Source organism: Electrophorus electricus, chromosome 7 (genome assembly GCF_041902795.1).
Source record: "Electrophorus electricus isolate QZ-2024a chromosome 7, ASM4190279v1, whole genome shotgun sequence".
NCBI lineage: Eukaryota > Metazoa > Chordata > Actinopteri > Gymnotiformes > Gymnotidae > Electrophorus > Electrophorus electricus.
The window spans coordinates 29,611,738-29,623,722 of NC_137503.1; the positions used below are offsets into that span (position 1 = coordinate 29,611,738).

At 42.5% G+C, this 11,985-nt stretch overlaps 2 protein-coding genes across 6 annotated transcripts in view; one reads left to right on the forward strand and one right to left on the reverse strand.

Annotated features, from left to right (window-relative positions):
• brf1b (BRF1 general transcription factor IIIB subunit b) overlaps positions 1-5,802 on the reverse strand; it is a 42,749-nt gene extending 36,947 nt beyond the window's left edge. For 3 of the 5 annotated variants that reach the window (XR_004775810.2, XM_035524414.2, XM_081717396.1), the window contains exons 1-4: positions 5,628-5,802; positions 4,763-4,971; positions 2,695-2,775; positions 904-1,077 (exon numbers count right to left, since the gene is read on the reverse strand). Coding sequence is in view for 3 of the 5 variants with exons in the window: in XM_035524414.2 (XP_035380307.1) it covers positions 904-1,077; positions 2,695-2,775; positions 4,763-4,946 (439 nt within the window). In the remaining 2 variants the exon portion in view is untranslated. Of the gene's footprint in view, positions 1-845; positions 1,078-2,694; positions 2,776-4,762; positions 4,996-5,627 lie in introns of those variants that run through there. The other 2 variants (XM_035524415.2, XM_035524416.2) reach the window with 2 other exon arrangements.
• Positions 5,803-6,191: 389 nt separating this feature from the next.
• xrcc3 (X-ray repair complementing 3) lies at positions 6,192-11,450 on the forward strand. Its single transcript, XM_027011632.3, has 7 exons — positions 6,192-6,481; positions 6,664-6,801; positions 6,960-7,172; positions 7,839-7,993; positions 8,145-8,357; positions 8,558-8,604; positions 8,806-11,450. Exons 1-7 carry the CDS (start codon positions 6,427-6,429, stop codon positions 9,050-9,052), a joined length of 1,068 nt encoding a protein of 355 aa, XP_026867433.2. The 5' UTR covers positions 6,192-6,426; the 3' UTR covers positions 9,053-11,450.
• Positions 11,451-11,985: the final 535 nt, after the last annotated feature.

The following is an 11,985-nucleotide window of genomic DNA, read 5'->3' on the forward strand; positions in this document are numbered from 1 at the left end:
GTGGTGGAGTGTGGGAAAGACCGCACTGCGCAGTGCGGTAGCCCTGGATAAGAATGAACAATGCTGCTCTGAGCGTCTAACCGCATAAGGCAAACGTGTCCAAATTAACTCAACTGCTATAGGATGCCGAATACAAAAGGTACAGCAATTTAGAAATCATACTTTTTTTCATATAGCACTAATTGTGATTAAGTATTGTGGTAGCCCGAGTTAATTAAAGCTGGAGCATGTTCTATTTATAATCTTTTCTACAAAAATGTAAAACTGAGTGTTAGCGCAAACTACCAGAAACAGTCTGAGAATGAAACTCAGAAGTTTTGATTGGTAAGTAAAAAATCATGATTGTATGTGATTATATTGCTAATGGCACAGTGACTACACCCTATTATTGGCATATATTTAACGACCAATATCAAATGTAACAGCTTTCGCAGCACCTCACAGCAAATAACATAGGTCTTCATTCCATTTAAGTGTCACAGACTCTGGGCACTTTTTACGTCCCAGCTGTGCACGATAGCAAGGACTGCCACAACTGTGCTACTGCGTCTGCAAAAGAGAGCAGATGGGACTGTATTGCATGGTCTAATGGGATGAGGTGCACGGAAAGGTGGAAGTCCTGGAGGTGTAGTAAACAGTCTCCTGCTCCCCCCAGCATGGCTGCTTCCTGCCCGGCACGCCGTGGGACCCTCTCCCGATACTGCTGCTTTTCAGGTCATTAGAGACAATACACACACTGTGTCCCAGTTGCTGTCTGCAGTGATGAAGCATTAGAGTAGGCCTTTCTATTGCCATGGTGATTGTGAGTGCATTTACTTTAGTGTAGGAAATGATCATTTACGCACGAGACAGTGTTCTGCACTGTGCTGGGACCTGGCCCGGGGCCTGTCCGGGTGAGGATACGGGGTGTGCCCTCCGTTCGGCAGACCAGGTACAGGCAGGCAGCTATGACGTGGGTCATCTTGCGGCCCCTCGTCAGGTGCTTGCTCACCACCATCTTGAAGAAGTTGAAGGCTGTGTCGAGACAGTGCTGGTTCAGCTGCAACTGACTGCCCAGGCTGTGTATTTGCCGTTTCCCTGGAGATAGGACATGCGCACACATACAAATCGAGGCATGACTTCACGTGCAGGTGTTTGGTTTTCCAGTAGCAATGATGTCATGAGAACAGTGTGCATCTAGACAGGCTAATGGAGTTTGGAGGGGAAAAAAAACACACGTTTGTCTGGGCAGAGAGACAGCTGTTTTACTCCCTGGAGTGACACTATATGCAACCTTGTCTGACTCTCACACACACTCCCAGACGTTCACTGGTTCGCTCATTCGCACACTCACTTCTTGCCCGGTAGTAATTCATTTCACATGTCTAATAAATCAGACTACACCAAATCCCACAGGATGTCTGCGTGTGTTTAGCACAGGGAAATCAGCACTTAAGTCCATGGCACACTATCTGGTCAGTAATTGGCTTAACACGTCTCTTCCCGAGAACCCCCAATTTCAGATCAAAATGGGCAACATGGAGCAAGTGCAGTGGGTGTGGACACGCACTGCACCATCTGTCGTTGGCAGAGGGAGTCAGGTAGAAGAGCCCCAAAGCAGTCGCAAGGAAGAGACCGAGACAAACAAAGGCAAGGAGTCCGTCCCTCGGCTCCCCGGTGTGGCTGATCAGCTGCCAAACGGACAGCAAAACCGGCATGCCACGCAGCAGAAATAGCCCACAAGGCTGTGAAGAGCATAATCCCTCCGTCTCATGGCCACCGCCTGGCCTGTCCTTCCACACCCTCCTCCTCAGCGTCACACGAGCCACGGGATTAACGCACAGGGTCGCCTCCCTGAGGCACGTGTCCCTGCACGGCCGTGAGATTACAGAACCGCAGCAACGCTGGCTTTCTCACTGGGGCCTTGGAGCTGCTAGGACGTTGACAGAATTCTGTTAGTGTCTTACTGGACACTCCCAGGAAGTAGACTCAGAGACCTGACAGGACTAAAAAAGATTATTATACCCAGATCATTTATCAGAAGGTCTGTTCTTAATTTGGTAGCTACTTTACTGTCCCAGATTCTATCAATTGAAATGTGAATGTTAAAAACATTAATTGTAGCAAGGTATTGGATGTTTACGTAATGGAAGTGTAACATAATGGTATGGCCCATAAACCTTGCACCTACCAAGTTTGCACCTTGTATATACATGTATACATGTGTCAGGTTTCTATTTAGACCACTATTAAAATGGTCTTCAAAATCGTTTTAATATAGCTTGTGCTTTTGTAGAATAACTGACATTTTTCTAGCACAGAATTGTGACCAATCTCCACTGAGTTCCACTGAAAGTCAAGAGCATTCAAACGAATGTGACAACCGAAATAACATGCTCTTTGGAGACCATAAAAGGCAGCTCTTTGTGAAAAATATTTACAATTGCAAAAGATCTTGAACCACTGTGTAGTTCTAGTTTTGCCAGCGCACAACGTCTGCTCTAGTTAGCTGCACAAAAATGTCAAAGCACCCTACTTTGACTATTTTGAGTCACAGTGTTAAGTGGTGAAGAAGCCTCTTAAGTCCAGTGCGTATTTCACATACACACCCAGAGACACCTTTGATCACAAGATAAAACCTCATCAGCGCTACCTGTAACCTGCGGTGCCCCAGGTGTCGGCAGGAAGAGTGCGAAGGAGGAGTGTGCCGCTCACCGTTCTGTAGTGTCTGAGCCCGCGATTCCTTTCCGAGGCTGGTGTGGAAGCCGCTGCCCAGCACCGGGGTCTTTGCAGGGCCTGCAGCAGAAAGGTGCACAGAAGCACATGCAATCACCTGCTCTCCAGACAACAGGCCCGAGAAAGGAAAAGGCTTGAACTTCTCACTTGAACAATTCCAAATCGATGAGCATAATCAGACTTTTGCATAGCTTATGAATAACTCTTTCAAATGTGAAGGACCTTGTGGCCCCATCCCCTCACATTTAGCTGGTTTGGGTGGGTAGATTTGTTTTTTTTAGTATTTCCCACAGCCGTCATTATTCTCTGTTAGCCTTTCCCTCATACAATATCACTTGGCATGTCTGCAGTTTCACTTGAGGTTGGCGCTACACCAAAAACTGATAGCACCACGCAAGTACACCATACTGTTGCCTATCTCCCTTAAAGTGTTCAAACAACACCGTCTTTTTGAGCTTGCTTTTCTAGCTTCCTGCTGGTTAGCTAAAAGCATTCAGACAACCTCTAAGCATTTTTAATTTTACATGGTTGTAAAATAATATACCCTAACTTGTCTCTTTTACATTGGCTAGCTGGGTTTAGGAAATAAGTGCTGACAGGCCATGAATGGCATATGCAAGTATTTACACAGGAGGCTCTAAGCCACACCAATGAATAGACATAACAGAGACGATCATTTCCATGCCACGCTTTCTCTTGGTTATAACAAGTGAGAAGACGTGACCAAAAAAAAATAAAAAAAATGTTACAATCCTGCACCCTTGTGGCCACTAGAGAAAGATACCGGTACTTCAATCTCGAACACCGGCGATTACTATGATAACCATAAGCACTGAGTAATGCTCGCAATGAGTACAAAGCCAACAGCCTGGTGATTGTTTAACTCAAAACAAGCACTCTTAAAAGATAAACCTACTGAATCTTTAAAGGAAGCCTACAATTTGAAACTTGTGCTTATCCAGTTTCAAGAACCGACATATGCGCTCACGCTGGCCACTTAGAACTTCTGTGGCCTCTGGAGGCTTGTATGTAATACTCAGGTACTCAGAGGCTTCGGTCTGATGAGAGCCTGTACTTGGTCCAAAACTATTGAGAACCACTGATTTAGAACATAGCAATATTTGAATACCCTGGGCAGCATAGGGTGTGAACTTATCACATGATAGGCAGCATTTTGATCTGGCCCAACTGGACCCCATACTAGAGAGAAAAAATGTCTAATGATCAACAAAACTGAGGTTCAAGTTCAAAATGCAAATGAGGTCAAAAATCATTCTAAAGAGAAGACCAAAGAAAAAGTAGTCATTTTATTTAGAAGTAATGTTGGTTTTACAATGTTTATTACACCGCTGATGAAAATGGCACAGCCACTGAGGTACCTGGTATTCAATTCCCAAGTCTCCAGAACATGATACTAACATACTAATATCCCAGTTAGCCAAACCAATATCTTACAAAGGCCTAATGAGATTTATTGCAGTCGTCATTCTAGAAACACATGGTGCAAACAACCAATCGAGTTTGCTTCATTCAAGTCCACAATGAAATTAGCTTTTATTCAAAAGATACTGCAGAACTGGTACTGCCCGGAACTGACAATGCAGTAAGTAGGCCAATTACTAATACACAAAAGCATGACATATTATTAAAGGTTCATTATATATTTCAGTTTTTAAAGGCACAATTAGGAACTTTTTAAAGTCATCTGTGGTCTGGGTTGTTTAAACAAACACCATACCTTACTGTAAGGCAAAACAGAGTTAGGATTTTGTTTTTACTAAGTCATATAAATGGTTCAGAGTATGGCTTCATGCAAAAGGATCTTATTGCAAGAGAATAAAAAATGAGCTGGCAAAAATGCCAATACTGGAGCTTTTTGACATTGTACTGATGCATTATACACTGCAATTCACAATTTCTAAAAAACTAAATGAAATGAATCAATTAATCAACATATAGTATCATATAGTATCTAGCTTTATTTTATACTTAGTGCCTCCACTATTAAAGTACTTTAAATACATTTATTAAAAGCAACAGTACTTACCATCTGCAGAAACAAACTGCCCGATTGCCGACGCACCCCCTCCACTATTTTCCACAAACTGCACCTCAGACACGATAATATTATCCTCGAGTACAGATCCACATGCCGTGCAGACGGCGCTACCTCGAGCCTGGTCGATATCGATATCTGCCCCGCCACAGTTCTGGCACTGACGGGAGCTCATATTGACAGGAGCGATGATAATAATCCTAATGACGAACGCAACACAGAATCTAACATCCAACAACGCACAAATATAATTGTGGGCTAAAGCTTGTCAGACAATCAAAAACACACATTTTTCTCGCATAATCACTTTGCTCGCGTAACATCGATAGCAATTTGCAGCCGCTAAGACTCGAACCTTGGTCGCTCGCGGGTAAGCGAACGCTTGCGCCTTTCTTGCGCTGTGCCGCTCAGCCACGAGCCCAGTGCTCGCCAACGCGTTCTAAAGTATTATTATGTAACAATCGCCCAATTCCGCGGTAAATAAAACTCACGTCTCTTCTGTGACGTGATATTGAGTAGACTCGTGTATATTCTTATGAATGCTCGCAGTTACTTTTGTTAGTGGTGTAGCTAATTGCTGGAAAGCTACGGGTGAAGCTAAATGGTACTGTAGTTAATTTTATAACTAGCATATACAACTATCTAGGTTGCAACTAACTAGCTAGATTGACTCTCGTTTCCTACTCGTTGTTGGGATATTGAGCTATCTTGCATTTCTAGCAATCTACTTTATTATTTTTACCCGAAACGAAATAAAAGTTACCTATTTAGATAGCTAGCTAGCTTTTGTTATTAGCTAGCTAGCTACATGTTTGATGGGGCAGGAAAATGCTTTGCTAGGTAGCTAGCCACTCACCGGCCACGGAAGCAAGGTTCAAATTCTATATAGCAATGTCTTCGACAGACTTCGGAAGACTGAAAAACAATTAATGTCACTGCACCTCGGGCAAAGAATTAAGTAGTCATTGTCACCAATTTACTTTCAGTACTGACAGTCAACTGAGTGGTTACACTCCACTGGTCTACAGATAGATGCCTAACATTACAGAACTGGTCCAAAATCTGCGCCTCGGGGGTGTAAAGTGACGTAGAATGCATTTTCCAATTGTCTTGAAGTAAGCTTCATGCTGTAACGTAATTGAGTCCTTATGTTTTCGTTTATATTTGTTACGTTATTATTTATTCATTGTATTTGTCTCGTTAGATGGCATTCTAGAAAATGACACCCAATATATTTACCTATAGTGGTCTATACCATTATCAATGTAGTTCGCGATTGTAAAGCACACACATATTTGAGGGTTTTTCTTTTTTTTGTTTAGGGCTGCTTTTCACGTTGGTGAAATTAATAAATATTTCTTAGATAGAAAATTAATTTTCAGTGCTTCTTAGTCATTCTTGTTTGACCTTCAAATGTTATTTTTTTCACTTGTGTGCAGGATTATAGCCTATAATGAATAATGGCTTTTATTGTGACAAGGCGTCAAAACATTTTTTTGTAACCTGGAAGTACTAAGTTTTCTGCCTGCCGCCAAAATTTGTTTTGGTTAGTACTGTATACAACATACAATTTCAAGGTGTATAACTATATAGTCACATGTTGATCAAAATTCACATGTTAAACATATGTTTTTAATCGAATTCCACGAGATGCAATGGATTGGGGACGACTTAAATTGAATCCTAAGATTACAAATGCAGTGAAAAAAGGTAAGTTAACCCGACTAGCTACAGTTTTTCATATTTTTAGCAACAGCAAATGTCATTGTGTGGCGTATTAACCCTAGTCAGCCAATTTTAACTGCACGTATATAACGTCAAGTTAATTTAATTGGATTAAAAGTATTTGAGTTCATTTAATTTGCATTTACTCCTTTTGTCAACTCCCTCAGCAAGTGTGAGATCAGCTAAAGAGATTCTCAGTCTCTCGGGTCCTGATTTACAAAGACTGACCCATCTATCCAAGGGTGATGTCCATCTCCTTCATAGTGCTGTTGCTGCTGAATACCGCAAGGCACGACCTGTCACAGGTGGCTGGCTACGTTCTGCATAGCTCTAGTTAACATTTTATTAGAAATGGGCTGAAAGAGGTCATTATGCATTGGTAATATGTGTAGGAAACTACTTGTACAATACTACTTTTAGCTATTTTAGCTTTTCGCCATTTACTCTCATATGATCTTTGCAGCTTTAGAGTTGTCACTTGGAGAATGGCCCTCCTTGGAGCCTGGACACAGACTTTCGTTTGCCTGTCCTGTTTTGGATGACTTCTTGCGTGGTGGTCTTCCACTGAATGGAATAACAGAGCTGGCAGGCGAGAGTGCTGCTGGAAAGACCCAGTTTGGTCTGCAGCTATGCCTGTCTGTCCAGTATCCACAAGACCATGGGGGACTTGGAACAGGTAAGGTACTTGATTAGTAATCAGGTTGCCAGTTCAAGCCCCACTGCCGACACATTGCCACTGTTGGGTCCCTGAGCAAGACCTTTAAACCTTCAATTGCTCAAACGGTAGTCAGTCATAAATGTATAAATGTCACTTTGGATAAAAGCGTAAATGTCTGCCATGGAAACTCATTTCATGAAGCTGCCAACACAGTTTTTGTGATAATATTTCTTCCAGAGGCAGTGTGTTGTAGTGACTGATGCAACAGAGTATATGCCATTTTTGCACGCCACACTCTTCAGCGCTTGGTGGCCCACTCTGTGTTTGCGTCTAGTTTCCATTTCACAATATGCGTACAGTTCACTTATAGTTGACTGGGGCAGATATAGAAGAGCAGAAATTTCATGAATTGACTAGTGGGGAAATATGACATTCTATTATAGTGCCACATTTAAAGTCACTGAGCTCTTCACTACAGTACGACCCATTGCATGGCTATGACTTTGAGCACATGTGTACCTGTTGGCAATCGGTGTGTCCACTTGAAATCAAGATTAATCATTAAAAGATGTGTTCACATACTTTTGTCCATATCATGTATGCGTATTTATAGACTATAAATCACAGTCCAGTAACTCAAGTGACTAGTTTGAGAAAAATTATTGGATGTCAATGATTTGGCAGGAGCTGTATATATCTGCACTGAAGATTCTTTTCCCATCAAGCGACTGCGGCAACTAATTACTCAGCAGTCCAGGCTCCGCCCACACGTACCACCAGCTCTGATTCACAGCCTCCGCTTCAGTGACAACATCTACATTGAGCACACTGCAGACCTGGTAGGAGGAGTTAGCTTCCCCCACATACATTCTCCTGTAGCATGTGCCAAATGCTCAATAAGCAATCCAGCCAGCTATGAAAGGCGCTTGTGCAAGCACTGTGAAATGTGCATGGGCAGTGTTTATCACATTGTTGTGTGCATGTCCACAGGAAGCTCTGCAGACCTGTGTGTCCCAGCGTGTGCCCCTGCTGCTGGAACGAGGTCTGGTGCGGCTGGTGGTGGTGGACTCAGTGGCTGCTCTGTTCCGTAGTGAGTTCCAAGCCGATGAGGCCATAGAGCGAGCACGCCATCTGCTGGCCTTCTCTCGCAACCTCCATTGCCTCAGCCATACGTATGGTGCACCGGTGCTCTGCATTAACCAGGTCTGTCGCGCGCACACACGCAGATACGTGGTTGCTGTGGCTTCTCTTTCTTTCCTAACTATTGGATTGAATTTCCAGTTTCAGGTCGCCAGCACTTGTTGAGATTGAAACTGCTAGGCCAATCACATTATGTTAAATAATTCAGCACCACTGCACCTTAGACGTCAAGTAATTAAGTTGTGCTTCTGCTTACTTACTAGGTATCTGACCTCGTGGACAGCCCAAACCCAGGGCGGTGTGATTATGGGTTAGTATGTTTTGTTTTTTTATTTAAAAAAAAAAATAGCCATATTTTCTGCATAATACAGAAAATGTTCTATTATTTGGCACCATAGCATAACGAGTTAACAGAGGCTAAAAGTTCACCTTGTTCTAATGTTTCTATGCGTATTCCAAATGAGCTGTAAGGAATACTAACCTGTGTCCCACCCCCGCGCCACACCTGCAGGCTGGTAGGCAGCAAAGTGCTTCCTGCTCTGGGTCTCGCTTGGGCCAACCAGGTGCTGGTGCGTCTTATGCTGAGGAGGCAGGAGCGCTGTCTGAGGGTCGGGGGGCAGACCAGCACTGTCCGCAGTCTGGAGGTGGTTTTTGCTCCCCACCTGCCCCGGACCAGCTGCCTGTGCGGAGTGTGGGAGGAAGGGGTTAAGGGGGTTCCTCGTGAAGGCCTTCGGGAAAAGCCCCCATGTCCCATATAACAGCCCTGGACTACACACCAAAAGTTTCAAATGGAGCAATACACCAGAGATTCTCTAAAGAATGATGGACTCCGTTCACTTTTGCTGCATAGAATTAAATTGAAATTAACTTTATATTTAATAGTTTGTTTGTTGAAATGACCTCTAAAAAGGTAGGTTGGCTATACCATGCATGATCATATATTTTTAATGGTTGAATATTTATTTGAGTATTGTGTCTTTGATGCCTTGAATAAATGATTTTACAGTTAGTATTTATCTCATTATATTGTATCAAGTTAAATATAGTCTAGTAATTACAGAAATAGCAACATCTCTCAACTATGTAGAATAATGTGTACAAAATGAGAAATTTCTTTGCAGACCAGCAGGGGGCACCAGGGGAGTCATTTTTTGTCTATATATCCTAACCAGAAAAATATTGATTGCTTATGTGTGCTGCTCTGTAAGCAGGTTATTTCTGAATGCTGAAATGCAGGGACAGATATGGCAGTAATATCACAAGTGATTTGCTTAAGGGAGGATTATCAAATTCTGTTCTAACAAGATCTTTCAGCCTGGCTTTAGCACTGGCCTTAATTCCCACCTGCTTTAAGACAACCACCATTGTGTCTATAACACTGAAAAGCATAACATGTTTTAAATGCTACATGTGCTAACCCCAGTTGTGATGAAGTGCTTTCAAAGAAGAAGCAGTACCTTATTAATCCAGCTGTGGAAATTAGGTCTCTGCATTTTACCCCCCCCCCACACACACACACACACACACACACACACCTGGAGTAGTGGGCAGACACTAGGGAGTTGGGAGCCTTGCTCAAGGGCATGTCAGTGGTGAATATTGGAGGAACAGAGAACACTGCTCCTTCAGTCAACCTGCCAGTACATGGAATCAAACTGTTGACCCTTTAGTCCCAAGCCTGCTTCGCTAACTGCTTCTCCAAAGACCCAGATTCCGAAGAATATACAGAACGCTTGGATTCCCTCCATTTCACTTATTGATCATACAGGTCTACAGATACATTGTATTGCCTTTCACACAGCTCCTTTTGATCTAGACAGGCAGGGTAGTTATGTGAGAATGCTGTTAATTGATGTCAATTTGGCATTCAATACACAATTACATTAAATTGACTCAAAATCTATACACCTTTGGCTTCTGAGTGGTGTGTTTTCTCACAGACAGACCTCTAGGTACAACCCAAGCCCACCAATATATACGTTTTTGTATTCTTCAGAGTCAGAGGGTGATGGCATTTTAACAGATGACTTTGTGAATAGAACATCCCCAAGATTTCTGCAGAAGACAAAACACAACTTGAAGAACTGTCTCCAGAGGAATTAAACCACTCCATAAAGAGCATACAGATTTTAAAGCTCTAGGACCTGATGGTTTTAGTTAGGAGTTCTATAAAGTATTCTCGGTTAAATATTCCCTTTATTGTTTGATGTTTTTAATGAATCATTTAATGCCAATACACTTCCTCCAACTTTCTACCAGGTCTGCATCTCTATCCCCAAGTGGGATAACAGCCCACTCAACCTTTTGAATGTAGATAATAAACTAAAACACTGGCCACCTGTCTTGAAAAAGTCCCCCCCACAATTATCTCACCAGATTAAAGTGGCTTCATAAACATTAGATTTATTGTTAAACCTTCATAGAGTTTGCAATATTATCTTCTCTCCTACTCCAAACTGAGGAGGGTGACACCTCTCTCCACGGAGCCTTTGGCTATTGCCCTACACTCACTTGGTGACTATTATGGGATATTAAGAGGACAGAGGGAGCATGTGGTCTCTCTGAAAATGACCTACTTTTGTATGCCACAAATCCATGTGAATCAATTGCAAGTATCATGTCAGCACTGAGGATATTTGGTAGGATTTCTGGGTATGAGCTTAACTTAGGTGAACCTGAGTGTGAACTGTTCCCCATCAACACGGTTGCCCAGAGTCTATCATACTCCCACTAGTTATTCGTATGTCATTTTTTAAACAACTGGATAGACAAATCCCCTAGAATTAGAAATGACTTTTTACAAAGACCGAAACAGGTTGGAGGGGACAGCCTAATTTTCAGTATCATTTTTTGGGCCTGTAAGATGCAAGCTCCCTCTTTCTGCGGTAAAGTCAATGTAAAATGATCAAGCGACCTGGTGAAACTGAGCAGGCCCTATGTCATCCCACCTCTCTTAGCACACTTATTCTCTTCCCATTGTAAAACAGTCCCTTTAAATCTGGACAAAAATAAGACAGCACTTCGGACGGAATGTGAATTTGTCTGCAAATCACCAGTTTTGCTCGTCTCTATTAGATAGTTTCTTTGGCCTTGTAATGGCATTCTAAAAAATGACAAATCTTTATACTGATGGCATGTTTCCCTCTTTTGAATTGCTGTGCAATAAACTGAGTTTGCCTCAAACCCATTGTTTTTTTCAATTTCTACAAATGTGCAACTACATTAGATCCAGTAACCTAGAGTACATAACAGCAGCCAGTGGAAATCTTTATTTACTGTTGACCCCACATCTAGGGGTGACAATATATATGTATGACCATCTATCTAATCAATCAGATACATCCCTCGATTTTCTGAAATCTGATTGGGAAGTTGACTCGGGTATTGCCACAGTGTGCACTTAGCATTTCTATGATCTAACATGGTCTTACAGTTTAGAGTGTTGCACCATCTCCGATTCTCAAAGGTCAATCTTTGTAAAATGTAGCTTTTGTGCAACCATTGTGCTGTATCCCCTGCCACATTAGGGTACATTTTTTGACAATGCCCTGTTATCTAATTTCTGTAAGTCTATATTCAGAACTCTGTCAGGTCTCCTGGGATGCACCGTTGAACCTGATCCAGTTTGGGCTTGATTTGGGGTATCAGTGAAAACAAACCCCTCAGAGGTCTTACTCACACTGTGGCAAGG

Bases quoted from the DNA above. Each gene is read 5' to 3' on its own strand.
- xrcc3 (XM_027011632.3), top strand. From the start codon at position 6,427: ATGGATTGGGGACGACTTAAATTGAATCCTAAGATTACAAATGCAGTG. The intron at 6,802-6,959 runs GTGGCTGGCTAC...TGATCTTTGCAG, and splicing joins CAAGGCACGACCTGTCACAG to CTTTAGAGTTGTCACTTGGA. The intron at 8,605-8,805 runs GTTAGTATGTTT...CCACACCTGCAG, and splicing joins CCAGGGCGGTGTGATTATGG to GCTGGTAGGCAGCAAAGTGC.